This window comes from Macaca mulatta, chromosome 5 (genome assembly GCF_049350105.2).
Source record: "Macaca mulatta isolate MMU2019108-1 chromosome 5, T2T-MMU8v2.0, whole genome shotgun sequence".
Lineage (NCBI taxonomy): Eukaryota > Metazoa > Chordata > Mammalia > Primates > Cercopithecidae > Macaca > Macaca mulatta.
Window position 1 is genome coordinate 9,617,658 of NC_133410.1, and position 21,045 is coordinate 9,638,702.

General features: G+C 43.6%; 1 protein-coding gene across 2 annotated transcripts in view; it reads right to left on the reverse strand.

Annotated features, from left to right (window-relative positions):
* CLNK (cytokine dependent hematopoietic cell linker) overlaps positions 1 to 21,045 on the reverse strand; it is a 246,907-nt gene that overhangs the window by 4,359 nt on the left and 221,503 nt on the right. For both annotated transcript variants that reach the window (XM_015138006.3, XM_015138007.3), the window contains exons 17-18: positions 16,607 to 16,684; positions 9,882 to 10,037 (exon numbers count right to left, since the gene is read on the reverse strand). In XM_015138006.3, the coding sequence (XP_014993492.1) occupies positions 9,882 to 10,037; positions 16,607 to 16,684 (234 nt within the window). The remainder of the gene's footprint in view (positions 1 to 9,881; positions 10,038 to 16,606; positions 16,685 to 21,045) is intronic.

The following is a 21,045-nucleotide window of genomic DNA, read 5'->3' on the forward strand; positions in this document are numbered from 1 at the left end:
AGGATGAGTGATAAGAATGATAAGGGAGAAAAAAAGTTCTTGAGATGACCAAAAGTGAGCCCTATGGCAGCTCTTTAAATTTCCTACACAGGGAGTTTTCCCTCTCTGGAATCAGATCACACGGGTCAAGTTCCATTCTATTGTTATCACAGCCTTTCTATCTTAAGTGACTTAGGTGGGTTAGTTACACAGCAATCAATCCTTGTAATCTCTGTTGCCTCCCAAACCTCAACCTTAGCTCTGACCAGCAAAAATATAGAAGATTCAGGCTCGAATGTAGTAAATTGGAGGGCAATGCCTGCAGTGAGCTTGCTCTCCAGTAACGAAGTCTAAGGAATTCTAGTATACATAGAAAGAACAGGGACAACCACAGGGCTGCTTAGCCGGTTCAGCTGCCCTCCTTGAGCTTCTTGTGAAATAATGAGGTGGCTGCAGATTTCAGTGTTTCTAGATACACAGATAAAGTGTTATGACAATTTAACGGAAAGGAGGATTATTTCAGGTTTAGGGAAATGGGGAAGTGCTTTGTCAAGGATGCAGACTTGAAATGGGCTATGTTATGGGTCATGCCAGATAAGTAGACAGGAGGGTTTAAAGACATTAAAAGCAGAGAATGTACAGGGCCATGCATAAGGACAGGGTACTGAGAAAACTTGAGCACATACGGTAATTTTTTAAATTTCAATAGCTTTAGAGGTACAAGTGGCTTTTGGTTACGTGGATGAATTGTATAGTGGTGAGGTCTGGGCTTTAGTGTACCCGTCACCCAGATAATATACATTGTATTACCCACTAGGTGATTTTTCATTCCTTAACCCCCTTATCACCCTCTCCCTCTCTGAGTCTTCAACGTCCATTCTGCATATACAGTCATTCTGATTAGGTGAGTTTGGATGAGTTCCCGAAGGAGAATATTGGGAGATAATTAGGAAGAGCTTGCTCAACCTGCCTCCCATGTTTCAAGACAACTTGGATCTTCCCTAGCAAGCCTGTGAGGTGAACAGGGCAGGGGGGATGATCTTCCCTAAAGAGCTAAGGGAATTTCAGCTCAGAGAAGTGGACTGCCTTACTCAGAGTCTCCCACGGCTAGGGAGGGTGAGACCAGGAATGAAGGCTCACTCTTCTGGATATTTCTTTTTATTTTTCAACTTTGCCTATAGCTTGTGACCTCTGATGCTCCAACACACCAAGGTAGAGATGACACAGCCTGAAGAAAGGGAGCCACCTCCGTGGAGGCTACTCTGCATCTGATTTGGTCTTGCCTACTCCTTCCTCTGCCCAGGGCATCCTAGGCGCAGAAATGTTGGAAGGCCTCAGGAATAGCCAACGGGGAATGAGATTGACCAGTTAGGGCCTCACAGGGATGACATTCTGTTGGGAGCTGGCAGAAAATAATTTCCTATGCAAACAAATAATTTCATTTAGAAATGTGTGCTGTGAAAATTGTCAATTGAGGCTTAATAAGAACCTCACCAGGTCACTCAGAGGCTTCCCTCGGGGCTGTTGGGAGGGAACATTATTTTTTCTTAGTGGCGCACTGAACAGAAAGCAACTAAAACGCTAAAAACATGTGACTTCCAGGGTCATCTCCTCCTTCCTACCATTATGCCGGGAGGTGTGAAGAGCAAACAGATACGACAGTGGGGACAAAAATGTGGGGAAAGAAATGTAGAGTGGGAATGTCTTGATGTTAACTAGTCCTTGGATCTAGTCCATTTCTGTCCTTTCTGGTTACATTATAACAAATTTCCTTCTCTCCCGCCTGAGCTCATTTGAATTGGGGTTTGTCTTTTCACACCCAAAGAGTCCTGGTTCAATCTGTAAGTCCCTTGTCCCTCTGAAACCTTTACTGGATCTGCAGCAGTTTCCAGTGAGATAACCTATGTGTCAGTCTGACTTGGTGTGTTTGGCCTGTTAAAATAATAGGCCAGGCCTGGTGGCTCACGCCCGTAATCCCAGCATTTTGGGAGGCCAAGGTGGGCAGATCACTTAAGTTCAAGAGTTCAAGGTCAGCCTGGCCAACATAGTGAAACCCCATCTCTACCAAAAATATAAAAAATTAGCCAGGCATGCTGGTGTGTGCCTGTAATCCCAGCTACTTGGGAGGCTGAGGCAGGAGAATCGCTTGAACCCGGGAGGCAGAGGTTGCAGTGAGCTGTGATCGCGTCACTGCACTCCAGGCTGGGAGATGGACTTCATCTCAAAAAACAAACAACAACAAAAAGTATTATAAACCTGGCAGCTTAGAAACAGCAGAAATTTATGTCTCACAGTTCTGGAGTCTGGGGAGTCCAAGATTGAGGCACTGGCAGATTCAGTATCTGGAGAGGCCCATTTTCTTGCCTTAATGCTGTATCCTCACATGGTCCAAAGAGCAATGCACTCTTTTACAAGGGAATGAATCCCATTTGTGAGGGCTCCACCTTCGAGACTGAATCACTTTCCAAAGTCCCCACCTCCTAACACCATCACCTTAGGGCTTAGGATTTCAACACATACATTTTGGAGGAATACAAACATTCAGACTATACCACCACCCATGTTATGTATACAATAAATATGAGTTTCCACCTGATGCTAAGGTAAGGTACTTTCCCCGTTGTCCAATGGGGAGATTAATTCCTACTACAGCAGGGTAATTGTAAGTAGAGGGCCTGTGGAGCCTAAATGCCTGAGTTCAAAGCCTGGCTCTCCCAACCACTAGCAGTGTCACTGTCAGCAAGTTTCTTGCATTCTCTGTGCCTCAGTTATTCTACCAACAGTGATGGTAATGATAGGACCTAACTTTGAGGTTCATTGTGAGAATGGAATTGATGCATAAGCAATACAGCATTTAGAAGAAAGCGTGACACACAGTGAGTGCTCAGTACATGCCAGGCCTTACGATTAACTCCTCCCTTCTAGATTTGCCAAGAACATCATGGGAGAGCAATGAAATCACCAAGAAGTTTACAGACCACTACTGTAAGCCTTTAGGAAAAGAAGAATTTTCTGTATTTCATTTCCAATTTTAAACCAAGCACAAAGTTTTCTTTTTCTTTCTTCATGCTTGATAAAACAAAAAGTGAATAACAACAACAGCAAAAACTTTCCAGGTAGAACTCTTTCACAAAATTGGTTAAATCCACATTGATAAAAGGAAATCTTTCCTAGTGTTAGTCTTCAGAGGGAAGATGATTTATCTCTCCTATTCTCATTCCTGTTTTCTTTAAGATTGTCCCAGGCTGGGCTCGGGGGCTCACGTCTGTAATCCCAGCACTTTGGGAGGCCCAGGCGGGTGGATCACGAGGTCAGGAGTTCGAGAGTAGCCTGACCAATATGATGAAACCCTATCTCTACTAAAAATACAAAAAACAAAATTAGCCGAGCGTGGTGGCGCATGCCTGTAGTCCCAGCTACTCGGGAGGCTGAAGCAGAAGAATCGCTTGAACCCGGAAGGTAGAGGTTGCAGTGAACTGTGATTGCGCCACTGCACTCCAGCCTGGGTGACAGAGTGAGACTCAGTCTCAAAAGAAAAAAAAAAAAAAAAAAAGATTGTCCCCAAATAATACATTTGCTATTAATTGTTTTAAAATTCTGCTACATGGATGACATTTCATTAATTTTAACAGGTGGTAGGAAGCAAGACAGGGGCAATTAGTCACATGGTCTTTCCTGTTTTATTTTATTTTTTTGAGATGGAGTCTCACTCTGCTGCCCAGGCTGGATTGCAGCGGCACAATCTCTGCTCACTGCAAACTCTGCCTCCTAGGTTCAAGCAATTCTCCTTCCTCAGCCTCCCAAGTAGCTGGGATTATAGGCATGTGCATTGGTGCCCAGCTAACTTTTTGTAGTTTTAGTAGAGCTGGGGTTTCAACATATTGACCGGGTTGGTCTTGAACTCTTGACCTCAAGTGATCCACCCACCTCGGCCTCCTAAAGTGCTGGGATTACAGGCATGAGCCACCTTGCCTGAACTGGTCTTTTCTTATTATTGGTTTCTAATGATGGGGTCAAAACTGAAATATTGTCCTGAAGAGACTTTTAAAAAAGATTATACTTAAGCTCTTGCATATTGAATAATCTTTTCCAGGGGGACAAGCAATGTTTGCTAATATCAGATCTTAACATCTGTTTAAACCTTTTCTTTTTTTTTTTTTTGAGATGGAATCTCACTCTGTCACCAGGCTGGAGTGTAGTGGCATGATCTTGGCTCACTGCAACCTCCACCTTCCAGATTCAAGCGATTCTCCTGCTTCAACCTCCCAAGTAGCTGGGACTACAGGCACGTGCCACCATGCCCAGCTACTTTTTGTATTTTTAGTAGAGACGGGGTTTCACCATGTTGGCCAGGCTGTTCTTGAACTCCTGGCCTCGTGATCCACCCACTTTGGCATCCCAAAGTGCTGGGATTATACGCATGAGCCACCACGCCTGGCCCATTTGTTTAAACCTTTTGTGTTTATTGTATATATGAACTGTGGGCAATGTTTCCTTCCAGAAAAGTAAAGAAATGTGTTTGGGTACACATATGAGAGTGAAAGAAGGAAAGGGGGAGAAAAGAGAAAGAGATAAATGCCAATCAAGCAGGAGGAGAAGGAAGCAGACAGGGAAGGTGTGAAAAAAAACCCATGGGTTGATTGTCTCTGTTCTCTAGTCTTTAAAGTTTAGTTTATCATGTAAACATGTACGGTGATTTTTAGAAACATATAAACATTTGTAGAACAAAAAGGAAAGATCTGGAAATTGAAATTGAAATCTCCCTTCTCTGAGATTTCACAGAAGTGTTGACAAACATGACTTATAAAACTGAGATGCAGGGCCGATGTTTGGCAGCAGTTAAGCTCTGCAGGTTAAGGCAGGCATCTCCTTGGCTGGCTAGGGCCGGTGTTCTACAATCTCATTCTTGCTTAGGTGCCTACGGAGATCGGCACAGATGAACAGGGTATTCTCTGGATGGCAGGGACTTGACATGACTCTTTCTGTGTTCCCAGAATGCAACACTGAGTCTAACATACTGTAGGCCTACAATTAATGCTCGGACAATAAATAAGTAAATGAGCAGCGAGTGCTGAATGATTCCCCCCAATATGTCCGTGTCCTAATCCCAGAATCTAGAATATGACCTTACATTATAAAAGAGTTAATACTATTTTATATGGTATAATACAGGATAAAGTTAAGGATCCTGAGAGGGGGTGCTTATCCGAGGTTATCCCAGTAGGCCCTAAAAGCAATCATGTGTTTCTTCATAAGATAGGAGCAGTGGGAGATTTTGATCAGAGAAGAGAAGGTCACGTGACCATAGGAGGAGGAGAGGGTCACGTGACCGTAGCGAGGAGAAGGTCATGTGACCATAGAGGCTGAGACTGGAGTGACATGGCCATAAATCAAGGAAGACAAGGATTGCTGGCAGCTGCGGAAAGCTGGAAGAGGTCAGGGGTGACTCTCCCCTGGAGTCTCCGGAAGGAGTGTGGCTCTGCTGATACCATGATGTTGGACTTCTGTCCTCCAGCACTGTGAAACAATACATTTCAGTTGTTTTAAACCGCGAAGTTTCTGGGGAAGTGGTACTTATTAAGCACCTGCCTCTATGTGTCTGCCACTATTTACATCAACTCATGTCACACTCAAAATAACTCCCAAGAGTTAGGCATTGCTGCATCATCTGTGTGGTTAAATTCAAAAGCGGCAAGATAGCTACAAAACGACATGAAATTAAAGTAATCTTTGAAGATGCTGTTTCTCATGTTTTTCCTGCTGAGTTGGGTGAAGATGCTTTCTTTAATTGGACCCTGGCTAAAGTAGCTAGTTGTTGGCTTGCATTTAGCAGAGCCTTGCTAATCTTGTTTTAAAGAGGTGTGATTCTTCCTCAGCAAGACAAAAGGCTCAGGCTGTGAAAAGCATGAGGGAACTGAGTAAAATCCAGACCCTCTTTCTCTTACACATCTCCCTCAGAGGGAAGGCAGGAAGAAACCACCTGTGAATTGTCATTTTTTACCCACTCCCTGGCACACAGGAAGCTCCAAGTAAGTGTTAACTATTCTTTAACTGTGATTCAACCTGCAGTGTTTTCAAACGGGTGGGTGATTGCTTGTATTTGCGATGGTGTTATTTGAGTCTGTCTATGGAAGCGAGACATGAGAATAGGGCCTGGAGGCAGGGAATCTAAGGACTTCCTAGAACCAAATCAAATGGAAACACTTCAGTTGTGACAGGATATATCCTTTCTATTTACATAGGGCCTACACTGAGTAAATGATTGTAACTTTACTTTATCCTCTTCGTTTACATAGGATGAACACCAAGTAACCAATGGAAACCTCTAGCAGATATTTAAACCGCAGAAAATTCTGTAAGGGTGCTCAAGCCCCTGTGCCTGGGCCACTCCCATCCTGTGGAGTGCACTTCCATTTTCAATAAATCTCTGTTTTTGTTGCTTCATTCTTTCCTTGCTTTGTTTGTGTGTTTTGCCAATTTTTGGCTCAAGACGCCAAGAATCTGCATACCTTCAACTGGTAATGGAAGTCAATGTTTTGCAAAACATACTGCATCCCAGAATTGCCATTTACTAGCTGTGACTTTGGGCCGGATACTTAGCATTTCTGTGCCTCAGTGTCACAGTTTGTTAAAATGAAATATTGACAGCACCTACCCCAGAGGTTGGGTATGAGGATTCAATAGATCAAATTAGTTATTAATGGCTAACTGCACAGAATAGCTCTAGTGCATATAAAACCCCACCAAAACTCAGGATTCTGCCTTGGATTTCTTTCTTATTGCTTGATTTATGTATATATATTTATATTATTAGTGAATGCTTTCATTGATTCATTCTTTCACCTGTGGAAATGTACGTTCAACACATATGGGAAAAAAATAGGGAATGCAAAGGAGGAGAAAATTCCAGAGGAACACAGAAAGGAGCTTCTTAAAACAGACATTTGGTTCTCTCAGGGTTCCTTGGTGACAGTAATTAGAGCAGCTCATCTGGAGGCGGAGGGTCTAATCTATGGCCTGCGATAGGAGTTGCTCCTTATTTGCCGAGACAGTCAGTGAACCGGCTGACAGTCTGATTAAGCTATTAGGATATTATCACAGAGTCACTCTACTTCCTTTTCTTTATTAGCAGACCAAAGTAGTGCATGTTGGAAAAAAAAGCTGTAACTATCTCAGGCCTCAGTTTCCTCGCCAGTAAATGAGGTTCATTAAGATGTCCTTTCCAGAGCTTTTTCAAGAACTCCATGTGAGAGCAAATTACACAGCATTTGGCCCAAGGGCCTGGCACATGCAAAGGCACACCATGTCCACGTCCTCTATTCTCAGAGGAAAAAACCCCCTTAAACCCAAGCATTTAAGAATTATATAATGCTTTCCTGGCTGGGCATGGTGGCTCATGTCTGTAATACCAGCACTTTGGGAGGCCAAGGTGGGCGGATCACCTGAGGTCAGGAGTTCCAGACCAACCTGACCAAAATGGAGAAACCCCATCTCTACTAAAAATACAAAATTAGCCAGGCGTGGTGGCACATGCCTGTAATCCCAGCTACTCGGGAGGCTGAGGCAGGAGAATGGCTTGAACAAGGGAGGCAGAGGTTGCGGTGAGCCAAGATCATGCCACTGCACTCCAGCCTGGGCAACAAGAACAAGACCCTGTCTCAAAATAAATAAATAAAGAAATAAGGATTATATAATGCTTTCCTAAAGATGAGAAATTCTATGAGCTGAGACAAGATATAGGAAGATCAAGGGACATTGAGTTGGAAAGTCCATTACCATAGGTATCTTAGGGGGACTATATCCTACTTATTAAAATGACTCAGTAATAGTGACGAAAATATAACTAAAATTTATCATGGCCTTGATAGGTCCCAGGCACTAAGTGTTTTACATTTATTAACTTGTCAATCCTCTCCACAAAATGAAGAACTGGCCACTTCTCTCTTTGGTGTTAACATAGCACTTTCTTAATGTGACTGTAACTGGTAGATTTATGTATTAATCTATGGATTCACTTATGCACTTGTTCATGTCACAGTGTTCCCGGGCTATAGCAAAGGGTGGTGAACTGACCCCATGGTCGCCTCACAGGTGCTAACTACTCCTCTCCGAGCCTCAAAAAAGTGCTCTGGGTCAGACACGGGATTTAAGCTGGAATATTCATGCAGCCTGCACGTCGATTTCACACGTGTGCCTACCTGAGGCCTGTTGGCAGCCCTAACAATGTGCCCTATTTTGTTACTTGTTGAAAAACAGTCGGTATCTGTGTGAAAGTTCTGGTTTTATCCTGTATTAGTTTGTCAAGGTTACCGTAACTAAGCACTACAGATGAGGTGGCTTAAACAACAGAAATGTCTTTCTTCGCAGTTCTCGAGGCTGAAGTCCCAAGATCAAGGTGTTGGAAAGTTGCTTTCTCCCACGACCTCTCTCCTTGGTTTGCAGATAGTCGTCCCTTCCCCGTGTCCTCACATGGTCGCCCCTCTGTGTGTGTCTCCTCTTGTCACAAGGACATCAGTTATATTGGATTAGGACTCATCCCAATAACCTCATTTAACCTTAATTATCTCTTTCAAAGCCCTATCTTCAAATACAGTCACATTCTGGGCTACTGGGGGTTAGGACTTCAACGTGTGGGTTTTTTGGAGTGAGGGAGGCACGATTCAGCCCCTAACAATGCACACCCACAGATAAAACTGCAACCTGGAGATGCTAAATGGGAATCACTAAATTGTTGAAGTCTAGGCTTTAAAATAACTGACATTTGAGGAAATTAAAGCCCAGGGAAGTTAAGTCACCGGCCTGAGTTCACATCCTTAGAAATGGTGGCTCATAACTAACTTCGTTCCTTCCTTCCTTTACCCCTTCCTTCATCAACAGAAGAGTTGCAGGAGCAGCCTCTCCTTCCCCCTTCTGTTACTGCCTGTGCGTCTTTGGCCATTTATTTAATTTTCTGAGCCTCAGTTTTCCTACATCTAAGATAGGAAAAATCATGACTCCAAAGAGTTGTTGAGGATCAAAATAAGATAATGCTGGCCAGGCACAGTGGCTCATGCCTGTAATCCCAGCACTTTGGGAGGCCAAGGCAGGCAGATCATCTGAAGTCAGGAGTTTGAGACCAGCCTGACCAACATGGTGAAACCCCATCTCTACTAAAAAATATATAAAAATTAGCTGGGTTTGGTGGTGCATTCCTGTAATTCTGGCTACTCGGGAAGCTGAGGCAGGAGAATCGCTTGAACCGGGAGGAGGAGGTTGCAGTGAGCTGAGATCGTGCCACTGTACTCCAGCCTGGGTGACAGTATGACTCTGTCTCAAAATAATAATAATAGTAATGCAGATAGACTAGGCCTGGCATATACATATTCAGTGAAAATTTCTCCTCTCTTGTGGATTGATTTCTGTTATTCATGAATATTTTAATTGATTCGTTCTTTCGCCCCCATCAGCAGATCTGTACTGAGGACAGGCATGCTCAACATAGCCCAAATGCTGTGGTTGGTTTCACATTCATTTTGGGGACACAAATCTATAGATAAGGAATTCTGACAGACATCAGAAATGTCTGCAGTGGGCATTTCAGTGCTGAGGAGGGAAAGGAATTTGGCATTAGTATATGCTCCTCCGGAGGCTTCCTGGGAGGCAGAGTTTAGATGTGTCTTGTAGAATGAGTTTTCTTTAATAGGCAAGGCAGGCAACGGGGGTGCATGAAATGGTCAAAACTGGCCACTGGCCTGGTAGGCCAAAGTGTAAGATGTGCAGATATTTGTGGAAGGGGTGGGGAGGTCAGACTACATCCCCCTCCTTCAGGGCAGCATCCTCCTCCTCCGGAACGACATCCCCCAAACTCTTCCTTTATTTGTTGGGCTTAGCCTGGAACAGGGAGGCTGTTAAGTTATACCCACCTCATCTCCTCTGAGTCCTGTCCCCAGGGCAAACTGCTGATTCCTCTCCAGGAAGCGGATTTTTACGTTGTAGACTTTGTTCCCGTGAAACACAACCAAAACATAGGGCTCTTCCTTGGATTTTGTGGAACAATCTCGGACCAAGAAAGTACCATCCTGAAACAAAAAGAGTAACAGCCATCTTTTCAGGCATGCCAGCATTCTGCCCTTGTAATGGTGGCAACAATGATGTTTGCATGCATGAGATTCCCAGATGGATTTAGTTTTCGGTAAACCACTTTAATTCAGTAAGTTTGTACTGAGTGTCTGCGTGTCTACGGGTTCTTGTCATTTTCTGAGATGTGTACCAGTTGGATCTTGACACTCTCTTCTTGAAAGTCTTTCATCAAGGCCAGGTGTGGTGGCTCACCCCTGTAATCGCAGCACTTTGGGAGGCCAAGGCAGGCGGATCACCTGAGGTCAGGAGTTTGAAACCAGCCTGGCCAACACGGAAAAACCCCATCTCTACTACAAATACAACAATTAGCCAGGCGTGGTGGTGGTGCGTGCCTGTAATCCCAGCTACTCACGAGGCTGAGGCAGGAGAATCACTTGAACCTGGGAGGCAGAGACTGCAATGAGCCGAGATCATGACACTGCACTTCAGCCTGGGCAACAGAGCAGGACTCCGGTTCCAAAACAAAAACAAAAACAAAAAAGAAAAAAACTTTCATCATTTCCTACTGACCTGGGCATAGTGCCCATGAACTTAGCATGACCAACCTATCTTGCAGTTTGATCTCTCACTGCTCCTGCAGCTTTCTGCCTCTGGCTCCTGGCTCCAGCTAAGCCACCATTTCCCAAAGGTACCATCTGCTTTGGGGCTCCCAGATTTTGCATGATGTATTAGTCTGTTTTCACACTTCTATAAAGAAATAACCTGAGATTGGGTAATTTATAAAGGAAAGAGGTTTAATTGACTCACAGTTCCACATGGCTGGGGAAGCCTCAGGAAACTTACAATCACACGGAAGGCGAAGGGGAAGCAAGCTTGGACCTTCTCACATGGCAGCAGGAGAGAGCAGACTGAGGAGTGAAGGAAGAGGAGCCCCTTATAGAACTATCATATCTTACGAGAACTCACTCACTAAAACCGCATGGGGGAAACTGCCCCCATGATCCAGTCACCCCCACCAGGTCTCTCCCTAGACACGTGGGATTATGGGGATTACAATTCAAGATGAGATCTGTGTAGGGTCACAGCTGAACCATGCCACATGTGCTACTCCTTCTGCATGGAAAAGCCCTTCTCCAGCTCGATTCTTAATGTATTCATCTCTCAGTGTTCACATATTTCCTCTTCTGCCTGATGCTTGGGTATTATTCTAGAGATAGTGGGAGGCTTTGAGCAGAGAAAGCTTTTACCTGATAAATTGGACTTCTGTGTGCAAAGATGTCTATGCAGGATTAGGGTTCCTGAAAGAGACATGGGGCTTCTAAGTCATGGATATCAAACTGAATGGAGAGGCCCTTTATGGGAGGAGGAATTGTAGCCTATGTTGAGGTGAGGGCAAGTACAGGGCAAAGAAGAGAGGACACAAAAGGTCTGGAGATGTCTGAAAGATGACGGAAGACCAGGAGATTCAGAGTGACAGAAGTCAAGAGGTGGAGACTGAGGGTTTCCAAAAGCAGGTCAACAGCGTCAAATGGTCCAAAAGCTGAGAACAGGACAATGATTAGAAATAATTTGTACACTCCAGGGAATGATTCAGAATGATACTAAGATCTGGTTGTAAAAGACTGAGAAATGGAGCAGTCCTCCTGCACATGAACACATCTACCAGGCTTAGTTTTGTAGTTACATTGTGTTATTTATATAATGAAAATGAAAAATCTGTAAGTGTAATTGTGTGTATTGTATAGATGGTTATAAGTGATCTATGAAGAATAGAGGCCGGGTGCGGTGCCTGACACCTGTATTCCCAACACTTGGGAGGCCCAGGAAGGTGGATCACTTGAGGTCAGGAGTTCGAGACCAGCCTGGCCAACATGGGGAAACCTCATCTCTACTAAAAATACAAAAATCAGACAGGCATAGTAGCATGTGCCTGTTATCCCAGCTACTCCAGAGGCTGAGGCAGGAGAATCGCTTGAACCCAGGAGGCGGAGGTTGCAGTGAGCCGAGATCTCACCACTGCATTCCATCCTGGGTGACAGAGTGAGACCCTGTCTCAAAAAAAAAAAGCATGATAAATATAGATTATATATATAGTGATTTATAGCTATAATAATAAATTATGATATATAATTCTCTATATTTTATAATAGCTATATATAAGTATATATTTCTATAATGAATACTTATAGATATATAATAATGGTAATACTATATAATACAACATAGCAATACTTTAAGTATACAAAATCTATAAATAATATTGTAACATGATAGTGATGTTATGATGATACTGGTAGCTAAGGTGCATTGAGAATTGCCAAACACTTTGCACACATTGTTTCATTTAGAGGACTTTTTTTTTTTTTTTTACGATGGAGTCTTTCTCTGTTGCCCAGGCTGGAGTGCAGTGGCGCAATCTCAGTTCACTGCAACCTCCGCCTCCAGGGTTCAAGTGATTCTCCTGCCTCAGCCTCATGAGTAGCTGGGATAATAGGCACCCACCACCACGCCTGGCTAATTTTTGTCTTTTTTGTAAAGACGGGGTTTCACCATGTTGGCCAGGCTAGTCTCAAACTCCTGACCTCATGATCTGCCCACCTCAGCCTCCCAAAGTGCTGGGATTATAGGTGTGAGCCACTGTGCCTGGTTCATTTACAGGTTCTTTTTTTTGAGACGTAGTCTTGCTCTGTCGCCCAGGCTGGAGTGCAGTGGCACGATCTCGGCTCACAGCAAGCTCCGCCTCCCAGGTACACGCCATTCTCCTGCCTCAGCCTCCCGAGTAGCTGGGACTACAGGTGCCCGCCACCACACGTGGCTAATTTTTTTTGTATTTTTAGTAGAAACGGGGTTTCACCGTGTTAGCCAGGATGGTCTCAATCTCCTGACCTCGTGATCTACCCACCTCGGCTTCCCAAAGTACTGGGATTACAGGCGTAAGCCACTGCACCCAGCCTATTTACAGGTTCTTTACATAAACGTTGGGTTCTTTACATAAACATTGATGGAAAAATTTTATTCTTATTTTACAAGTAAAGGAATAAAAGTCTAAAGGCTTAAGTGAATCCCCTAAAGCATCACAGTTACTAAATGGAATACTGAAAAGCCAAACCAAATCCTCACCCTTTAAATACACAAGCCTCTGACTGTATAAAATAGGATGGCAGAATTTTCTGGAACTTGTTCTGCCTAAAATGTTTAGTCATAATTGAAGCCTTAATGTTCAAGCCCAGAGCACTGCCAAAGATCAGAAGGAGAGAAGAGGCCAAAACTCACGGCCAATTTTTGGGTTTATCCTCTTAAACTCTGAAATGATTTGTCAAAATAAATCTGAGTAATTCTGAAATTTAAAATAAATTATCTTTCATAAATGGGAAACACATTTTGACAGAACTGAGACAAACAGAAAAGTAGAATATGAAAGGGAGCATATGAAGTCATTTAACTGAGATTTTATTTTCTTAAAATTAAAATAAGTTATACGTATAAGTTGCTATGGTATAAGTTTCTTGGGAAGAGGCAGAAGCAGGCACACAGAAAGAGAGGAAGGGAGCATTTGCTGAGCGCCCAAATGCTGCCGGAAGAGCATCAGGTCACATGCATATTGCTTTTCCAGCACAATCCACACATGGGCTCCTGGAAGGAGGTCTGCTAAGACTAGTTCTTCTGATGGAAAACAGGCTCTGTGAGTGCAATGTGCCCTGGGCACAGATTAGCCAAGAACGACAGCCAGCGTTGGAATCTACCATCACCAGGTTCGCCACTCTACCAAGGCATGGCCAGATTCCCTGGAAGGAGGAAAGGAGGGTCCTCAAGAAGCTGCATCAGCCAACCACCCAGGGCTCTCCACCCGGGCTGTGAAAAGAACTTTGAGGGCTACTAGAGTCAGCTGGGATTTTGTGAAAAGAGCACTGATCTTGAATGCATGTTCTGTCACTTTCTCTACTTTATGACCAACATATTGGCTTAGCCTCAGTTTCCTCATCTAGGAAATGGGATATTCCATTTATTCCGTGTGTGTTCAAGATACTTTGTAAGCAATGGTATCATTTCCTATTGCTGCTATAACACATTACCATGAAATTAGTGATGTAAAACAGAAATGTATTCTCTTACAGTCCTGGAGGTCAGAAGTCTAACATGAGTCTTGCTGGGTTAAAATCAATAGGAGAGACTTTGTTTCCATGACTTTTCCAGTTTCTGGAGGCCAACAAGATCCCTGGCTTGTGGCTCTCCCATTCATCTGACCTCTACTTTCATTATCACGTCCCTTCTCTGACTCTGAAACTCCTGGTTCCCTCTTACAAGGACCTTTGTGATTATATTGAACTCACCCAGATAATGCATAGTTACTTCCCCTTCTCAACATCCTTACCTTCACATCTGCAAAGTCCCCTTTTCTATGAAGGTGACATATTCATAGGTTCTGGGGATTAGGGTGTGAACATCTTTGGAGTGGGCATGATTCTGCTTACCATAGCAACTTATACATATCATTTATTTAATTTTACAACATCAATTCTGAGAGCTAGGTTTTATGAAAATTTATTGTAGACCTCTCATTTATTCACTGATTAATTCATTCATGTTTGGGTTACCTCTTTCAACAATGCCCATTGTACTGATTAGCTGGGGATAGGTTTTGATGTTGCATCAGTCTTGAGACACTTTCTATAACTTCTAAGCAATCTCATAGTTCTCTGCACATAGTCATTGCTTGATAATCATTTGCTCTTTGGGATGATGGTTGTGGTAGTCATTTGACCTGATGACAAGTATTCCAGTTCTTTTCTCCTTTCAGTCACATGTAGGTTTGTACTTCCTCACTGTCTTCGAAGTTAAGTTTGGTCACGTGACTTCCTTTGGTCAAAAATGTGTAAGCGGAAGTAAACTATGTTACTTCTGAGAGGATGTATTACGAGTCAGAGTGTGAGGGTAGAAGCACACCATTGAGATGGAGCCCCAGCAGCCTGGGTTTATCCACCCAAACCCATCCTGAACATGGTTTGCAAGCAAAAGTAAAGTTTCATTATGTTAAGCAACTGAGATCTTGGGGTTGTTACTGCAGCGTAACCTACCATATCCTGACTTTTGCAGCCTTCACAATCCCTGCTCCTTTCTCAAAGAAGTGAGACATAAACACCCTACAGTACCTTGGGCAAACCTTGATTAAGGAGATAAACCTTGATGAAAGCAGAAGGAAGCCCCTTCTATTGTGACCTCTATAGTCCAGTATCCATATTTCATCTTCAAAATAGTTCCTTAGGGTTGATTTTACTATGTTTCATTTTACAAATGAATAAATCTACATGGGAAGTTATTTAGAAACTTGAGAAAGCCACACAGCTGATAATTAGCACAACCAAGCCTCAGGCCTGAAACTCTCCATGTTTTTTGTTTTTGAGACAAAGTCTTGCTCTGTGGCCCAGGCTGGAGTGCAGTGGCACGATCTCGGCTCACGGCAACCTCTGCCTGCCGGCTTCAAGCGATTCTCCTGTCTCAGCCTCATGAGTAGCTGGGAATACAGGCACCCACCACCACGCCTGGCTAATTTTTGTATTTTTAGTAGAGACGGGGTTTCACCACGTTGGCCAGGCTGGTCTTGAACTCCTGACCTCAGGTGATCCACCCGCCTCAGCCTCCAAAGTGCTGGGATTATAGGCATGAACTGCCGCGTCCGGTCCTCTTCATGTTTTTTTTTTGTTTTTATATTTTTATTTAATTTAGTTAATTAATTAATTTTTGAGACAGCATCTCACTCCATTGCCCAGGCTGGAGTGCAGTGGTACAATCTTGGCTCACTGCAACCTCCGCCTCCCAGGTTCAAGCAATTCTTGTGTCTCTGCCTCCTGGGTAGCTGGGATTACAGGTGCCTGCCACCACGCCTGGCTAATTTTTGTATTTTTAGTAGAGGCAGGGTTTCGCCATATTGACCAAGCTGGTCTCAAACTCTTGACCTCAGATGATCCACCCACCTCGGCCTCCCAAAGTGCTGGGATTATAGGCGTGAACCACTGCACCCAGTCCTCTTCATGTTTTCTTGTTTTTATTATTTTATTTTATTTTATTTTATTTATTTTTGAGACAGCATCTCACTCTGTTGCCCAGGCTGGAGTGCAGTGGCACAATCTTGGCTCACTGAAACCTCCACCTCACAGGTTCAAGTGATTCTTGTGTCTCGGCCTCCTGAGTAGCTTGGATTACAGGCACGTGCCACCACACCTGGCTAATTTCTTTGTTTTTTTGTTTTTTGTTTTTTTTTTTTTGTATTTTTAGTGGAAACAGGGTTTCATCATGTTGTTCAGGCTGGTCTCAAACTCCTCACCTCAAGTGAGCCACCTACCTCGGCCTCCCAAGGTACTAGGATTACAGGGGCGAGCCACTGCACCTGGCCTGAAACTCTCCATGTTAAATGCCTTTTTCAACTACAGCCTCCCAGCGTTGAGAAATGCAGGGTGATGCAGGAAATAATACATGAAAGCAAGTTGCTTGTTACATCTTGTGACACATGAGCAGAGAACCTTAAGATGCCTATGGAAACAATGACGGTGGACCATGTGAAAGGCATTACCTTGTTCTCCTTCATGAATGCCTCTTCGACTGCCTGGCGGCTGTACTCTCCAATGTACCATTCATTGTGCTGGAAATCCTGCAGAACAGAATCAATTACAAACATTTTAGGGTCAAAGGAAAGTATGAATTATTGATTAATTAATTCAAAATTTACTTTTGTTCCACCAGTGCCTAATCACAGTTTAATCTATAGTAGATATTCAGTGCCTAACATTTAGTCCCTGAACTTGGAGAAGCCCACAGATACTTGGGGCAGGGAGACACAGAAAAAGTTACTGCATCTGGGGAATTCTGAAGTCAACGGGAATCTGTTGAGAAAGGTCCTTCAGCACCACCCTCAGAACAGATGATAAGCCCGCTATCTATCAGTGCTTTCTGAATCTTCAGCTGCTGAGGCTTGTTGAGGTGGAAATATGTGTTGTTTGTGAAGCCTACACTGCCCTAGTAACATACAAACAGCAGGGAGGGAGAAAGAGTCCATCTCTGCCACTTCTCTAGAGGCACAGGCGGCTGAGCTATGATTCGGATCCTAGTTTATCTAGCTTTCTCCCTGGGCCACGCTGCTTTATTTATATCACTGTTAAATGATTTTAAATTCTTTTGATGATAAAATCCAGACTAACTGGGAGAAGGAAAGGCAGTCAGGGAGATGCATCATGGACTTGCAATTCCTTCACAGGGTTCCGAGGATCGTAATATTAAATAACCCTCCTTGTGAGTCCAGCATCTATAAGGTCCTTCCTTATTTAGTAGCATATCAGTCCATCCCTACAACACATCTTTGAAGTAGGCATGTCAGGTAGTATTAACCCTAGTGAAGATGGACAGTGAAGGTTCAGAAAGTCAAAACCTGAGCTGGGCGTGGTAGCTCATGCCTGTAATCCCAGCACGTTGGGAGGCCGAGGTGGCCAGATCAAGAGGTCAGGAGATCGAGACCAGCCTGGCCAACACAGTGAAACCTCGTCTCTACTAAAAATACAAAAATTAGCCGGGTATGGTGGCACGTGCCTATAATCCCAGCTACTCAGGAGGCCGAGGCAGGAGAATCGCTTGAACCTGGGAAGTGGCAGTTACAGTGAGCCGAGATTGCACCACTGCATTCCAGCCTGGTGACAGAGCGAGACACCGTCTCAAAAAAAAAAAGTTGTCAAAACCTGTCACATGGTTGGCAAGAGTTAGGTACGTGATGTCAGGTCTTTTGTCTCTCATTCATTTGGAGTCTCTGGTCCACTGAAAAATAAACCTGATACATTCAATACTGAGATTCTGATTCTGTTCACGTGAGAACACACTGATGTGAACACCATCTGGAACGGTATGAGTTAGCTCTAACTCAACCCTGCAGTCTCACTTCCTGCCACCCCATTTCAGACATGGGTCTGGCCAGACAAAAGTGCTTGTACTCTGGACACACACAGCTTCAGGAATAGAACAGAACTGGCCCTACTGCTTGGAATCCCTCCTGGTCTTCACCTCTGCCTACCCAGCTCAGCCATTCTTTTGCATCAAGATTGGGACTAAAAGTCACCTCTTTTTTTTTTTGTTTTTTTGTTTTTGAGAGACAGAGTTTCACTCTTGTTGCCCAGGCTGGAAAGTGGCACAATCTCGGCTCACTGCAACCTCTGCCTCCTGGGTTCAAGCAATTATCCTGCTTCAGCCTCCCAAGTAGCTGGATTACAGGCATGTGCCACCATGCCCGACTAATTTTTGTATTTTTAGTAGAGACTGGGCTTCACCATGTTGGTCAGGCTGGTCTCAAACTCCTGACCTCAGGTGATCCACATGCCTTGGCCTCCCATAGTGCTGAGGTTACAGGTGTGAGCCACCGCGCCTGGTCCAAAACTCACCTCTTATTTGACCTAGTCCCTACCCCCTTGCTGAAAAGGTCCATGGCAGGACCAGCTCTGCCTCACTCCAGCAAAGCCATGTGACAGGCTCTAGAGACAAAGGGAAGCCGTGGAGCCCCATCTCCCCACTGAAACGTGAACTGTCTAAGCTTGAAGTGGTCTACTGCTTCCAGTCCATGGACTTGGCAGAGCTCAGTCATGGTGCATTTCATCTACTCTGTTTTTATTTATTTGTCCAAGTTGGAAGACGTTTAGAGATGAGTCCTATGTTTCTCCAGGTGTGGTCATGCGGGATGGCTGGTGAATGTAACTGGTGCTCAGAAACTGAATTACATATCTCAGAATCACTTGTGGGGAAGGGAGTCCCTTCTAATTCTCTTTCTAGTTCCCCTGAATAATTCAAAAGGAATGTTTCATTTTGGCCTAATGCATCTTTAATATCTGTCTGACATTTCTAATCTCTTCTTTAACAGAAGAGGAGCAGTCCTTATGCTGAGAGTCATTAGCAGGTGATGGGATCCTGCTACAGTTTAATAGCTTGTTTTGTTTATATTGCAATGAATTTCTTTTTAATTAGGGAAAATATTGTAAACCAAAAATATAATTCTAAGGCCTCCTAAGTCCATCTGAATGGACTTCCTCCTCTGCCAGGGCACTGTTAAAATTTAACCCGAAAGACTGGTTTGGGTCATGACGGGAATTAGGGGTCAGACATGCCTCATTATACCTCTCCGTCATTAACATCAACACAGACTTTAAGTCTGAGAGGAAGCATTTACACTCTATTCTCTCTGAAGCCTGCTACCTGAAGGCTTCATCTGTACAATAAGAACTTTGGTCCAAAATCCCTTATCTTAACCGATAAAAAGACCTCTATCTATCAGTGATATTCCCTTTCTGTTGATCCCAGGTCTTTAGATAAACTCAACCTATTGTTAACCAGAAAAATTTGAAATTTATCTATAACCTGGAAGGCCCCACTTCAAGCTGTCCCACCTTTCTGGACTGAAACAATGTATTTATTAAATGTAATCCCAACACTTTGGGAGGCTGAGGCAGGTGGATCACCTGAGGTCAGGAGTTGGAGACCAGCCTGGCCAACATGGTGAAACCCTGTCTCTACTAAAAATACAAAATTAGCCAGGTGTGGTGGCGCACACCTGTAATCCCAGCTACTCGGGAGGCAGGAGAATCACTTAAACCTGGGAAGCAGTGGTTGCAGTGAACCGAGATCACACCATAGCACTCCAACCTGGGCAAAAAGAGTGAAACTCTGTCTCAAAAAAAAAAAAAAAAAAAAAAGAAAACAAAAAAAAAAAAAGAAAAAGAAAAAAGGTGTATTTGATTGAAGTCTCCTATCTCCCTAAAAAGTATAAAACCAAGCTGTACCCTGTCGGGCACACGCTCTCAAGACCTCCTGAGGACTGTGTCATGGGCCATGGTCACTCATATTTGGCTCAGAATAAATCTCTTCAAATATTTTCCAGAATTTGACTCTTTTCGGCAACAATATAATAAGATTTACCATTTTAACCAATTCCGTGGCAATAAGTACATTCACATTGCTTTACAGCCATTTCCACTATCCATCTCCAAAAGTTTCTAATGACTCCAAACTGAAACTCTGTATCCATTAAAGAATAACTCTCCATTACCTCCACCTCCTTCCTCAGGGCTCAGTTACCACCATCCTACCCTCTGTCTCTACGAATTTGCCTGTTCTAGGCACCTTGTATACGTGGAGTCATATATTTGTCCTCCGTGTCTGACTTATTTCACTCAGCATAATGTTTTCAAGGTTCTTGTATATTGTATCACATGTTAGAATTTTATTCCTTTTTTATTCCTTTTATTCCTTTATTCCTGTTTCATTGTGTGCGTGTGTGTACCATTTCGTTTATCCATTCATCTGTCAATGGACATAGAAGTTGTTTCCATCTTTTGTCTATTACAAATAATTTTATGAATGTGGGTGTACAAATATCTGAGTCTTTGCTTTCAATTCTTTGGGGCATACGCTAAGGAATGAAATTACTTTTTTTTTTTTTTTTTTTTGAGATGGAGTCTCACTCTGTTGCCAGGCTGGAGTGCAATGGCACGATCTTGGCTCACTGCAACCTCCAACTCCCTGGTTCAAGCAATTCTCCTGCCTCAGCCTCCCGAGTAGCTGGGACTACAGGCCCGTGCAACCATGCCCAGCTAATTTTTGTATTTTTGGTAGAAATGGGGTTTCACCCTGTTGGCCAGGATGGTCTCGATCTCCTGACCTTGTGATCCGCACACCTCGGCCTCCCAAAGTGCTGGGATTACAGGCGTCAGCCACCGCACCTGGCCTGAATGGAGTTACTTCTAAAGTCACTTTCTATGATATATAACACTGGTTTAAAAAAAAAATTAACAAGGATAGTGATATCAAGTGAAAACAGGTCACCTTAAAGAGTATTGTTAAGTAAATGTTATTATTGACAGGACATAGATATGCCACAAATCATAAAGGCACATTCAAATACCTGAAATCGGGGAAATCCTGATGTGGTCCAAGCCTGTCTCATGCCTATGAGGAATTCGGGATCTGGGAGGGAGCGTGACC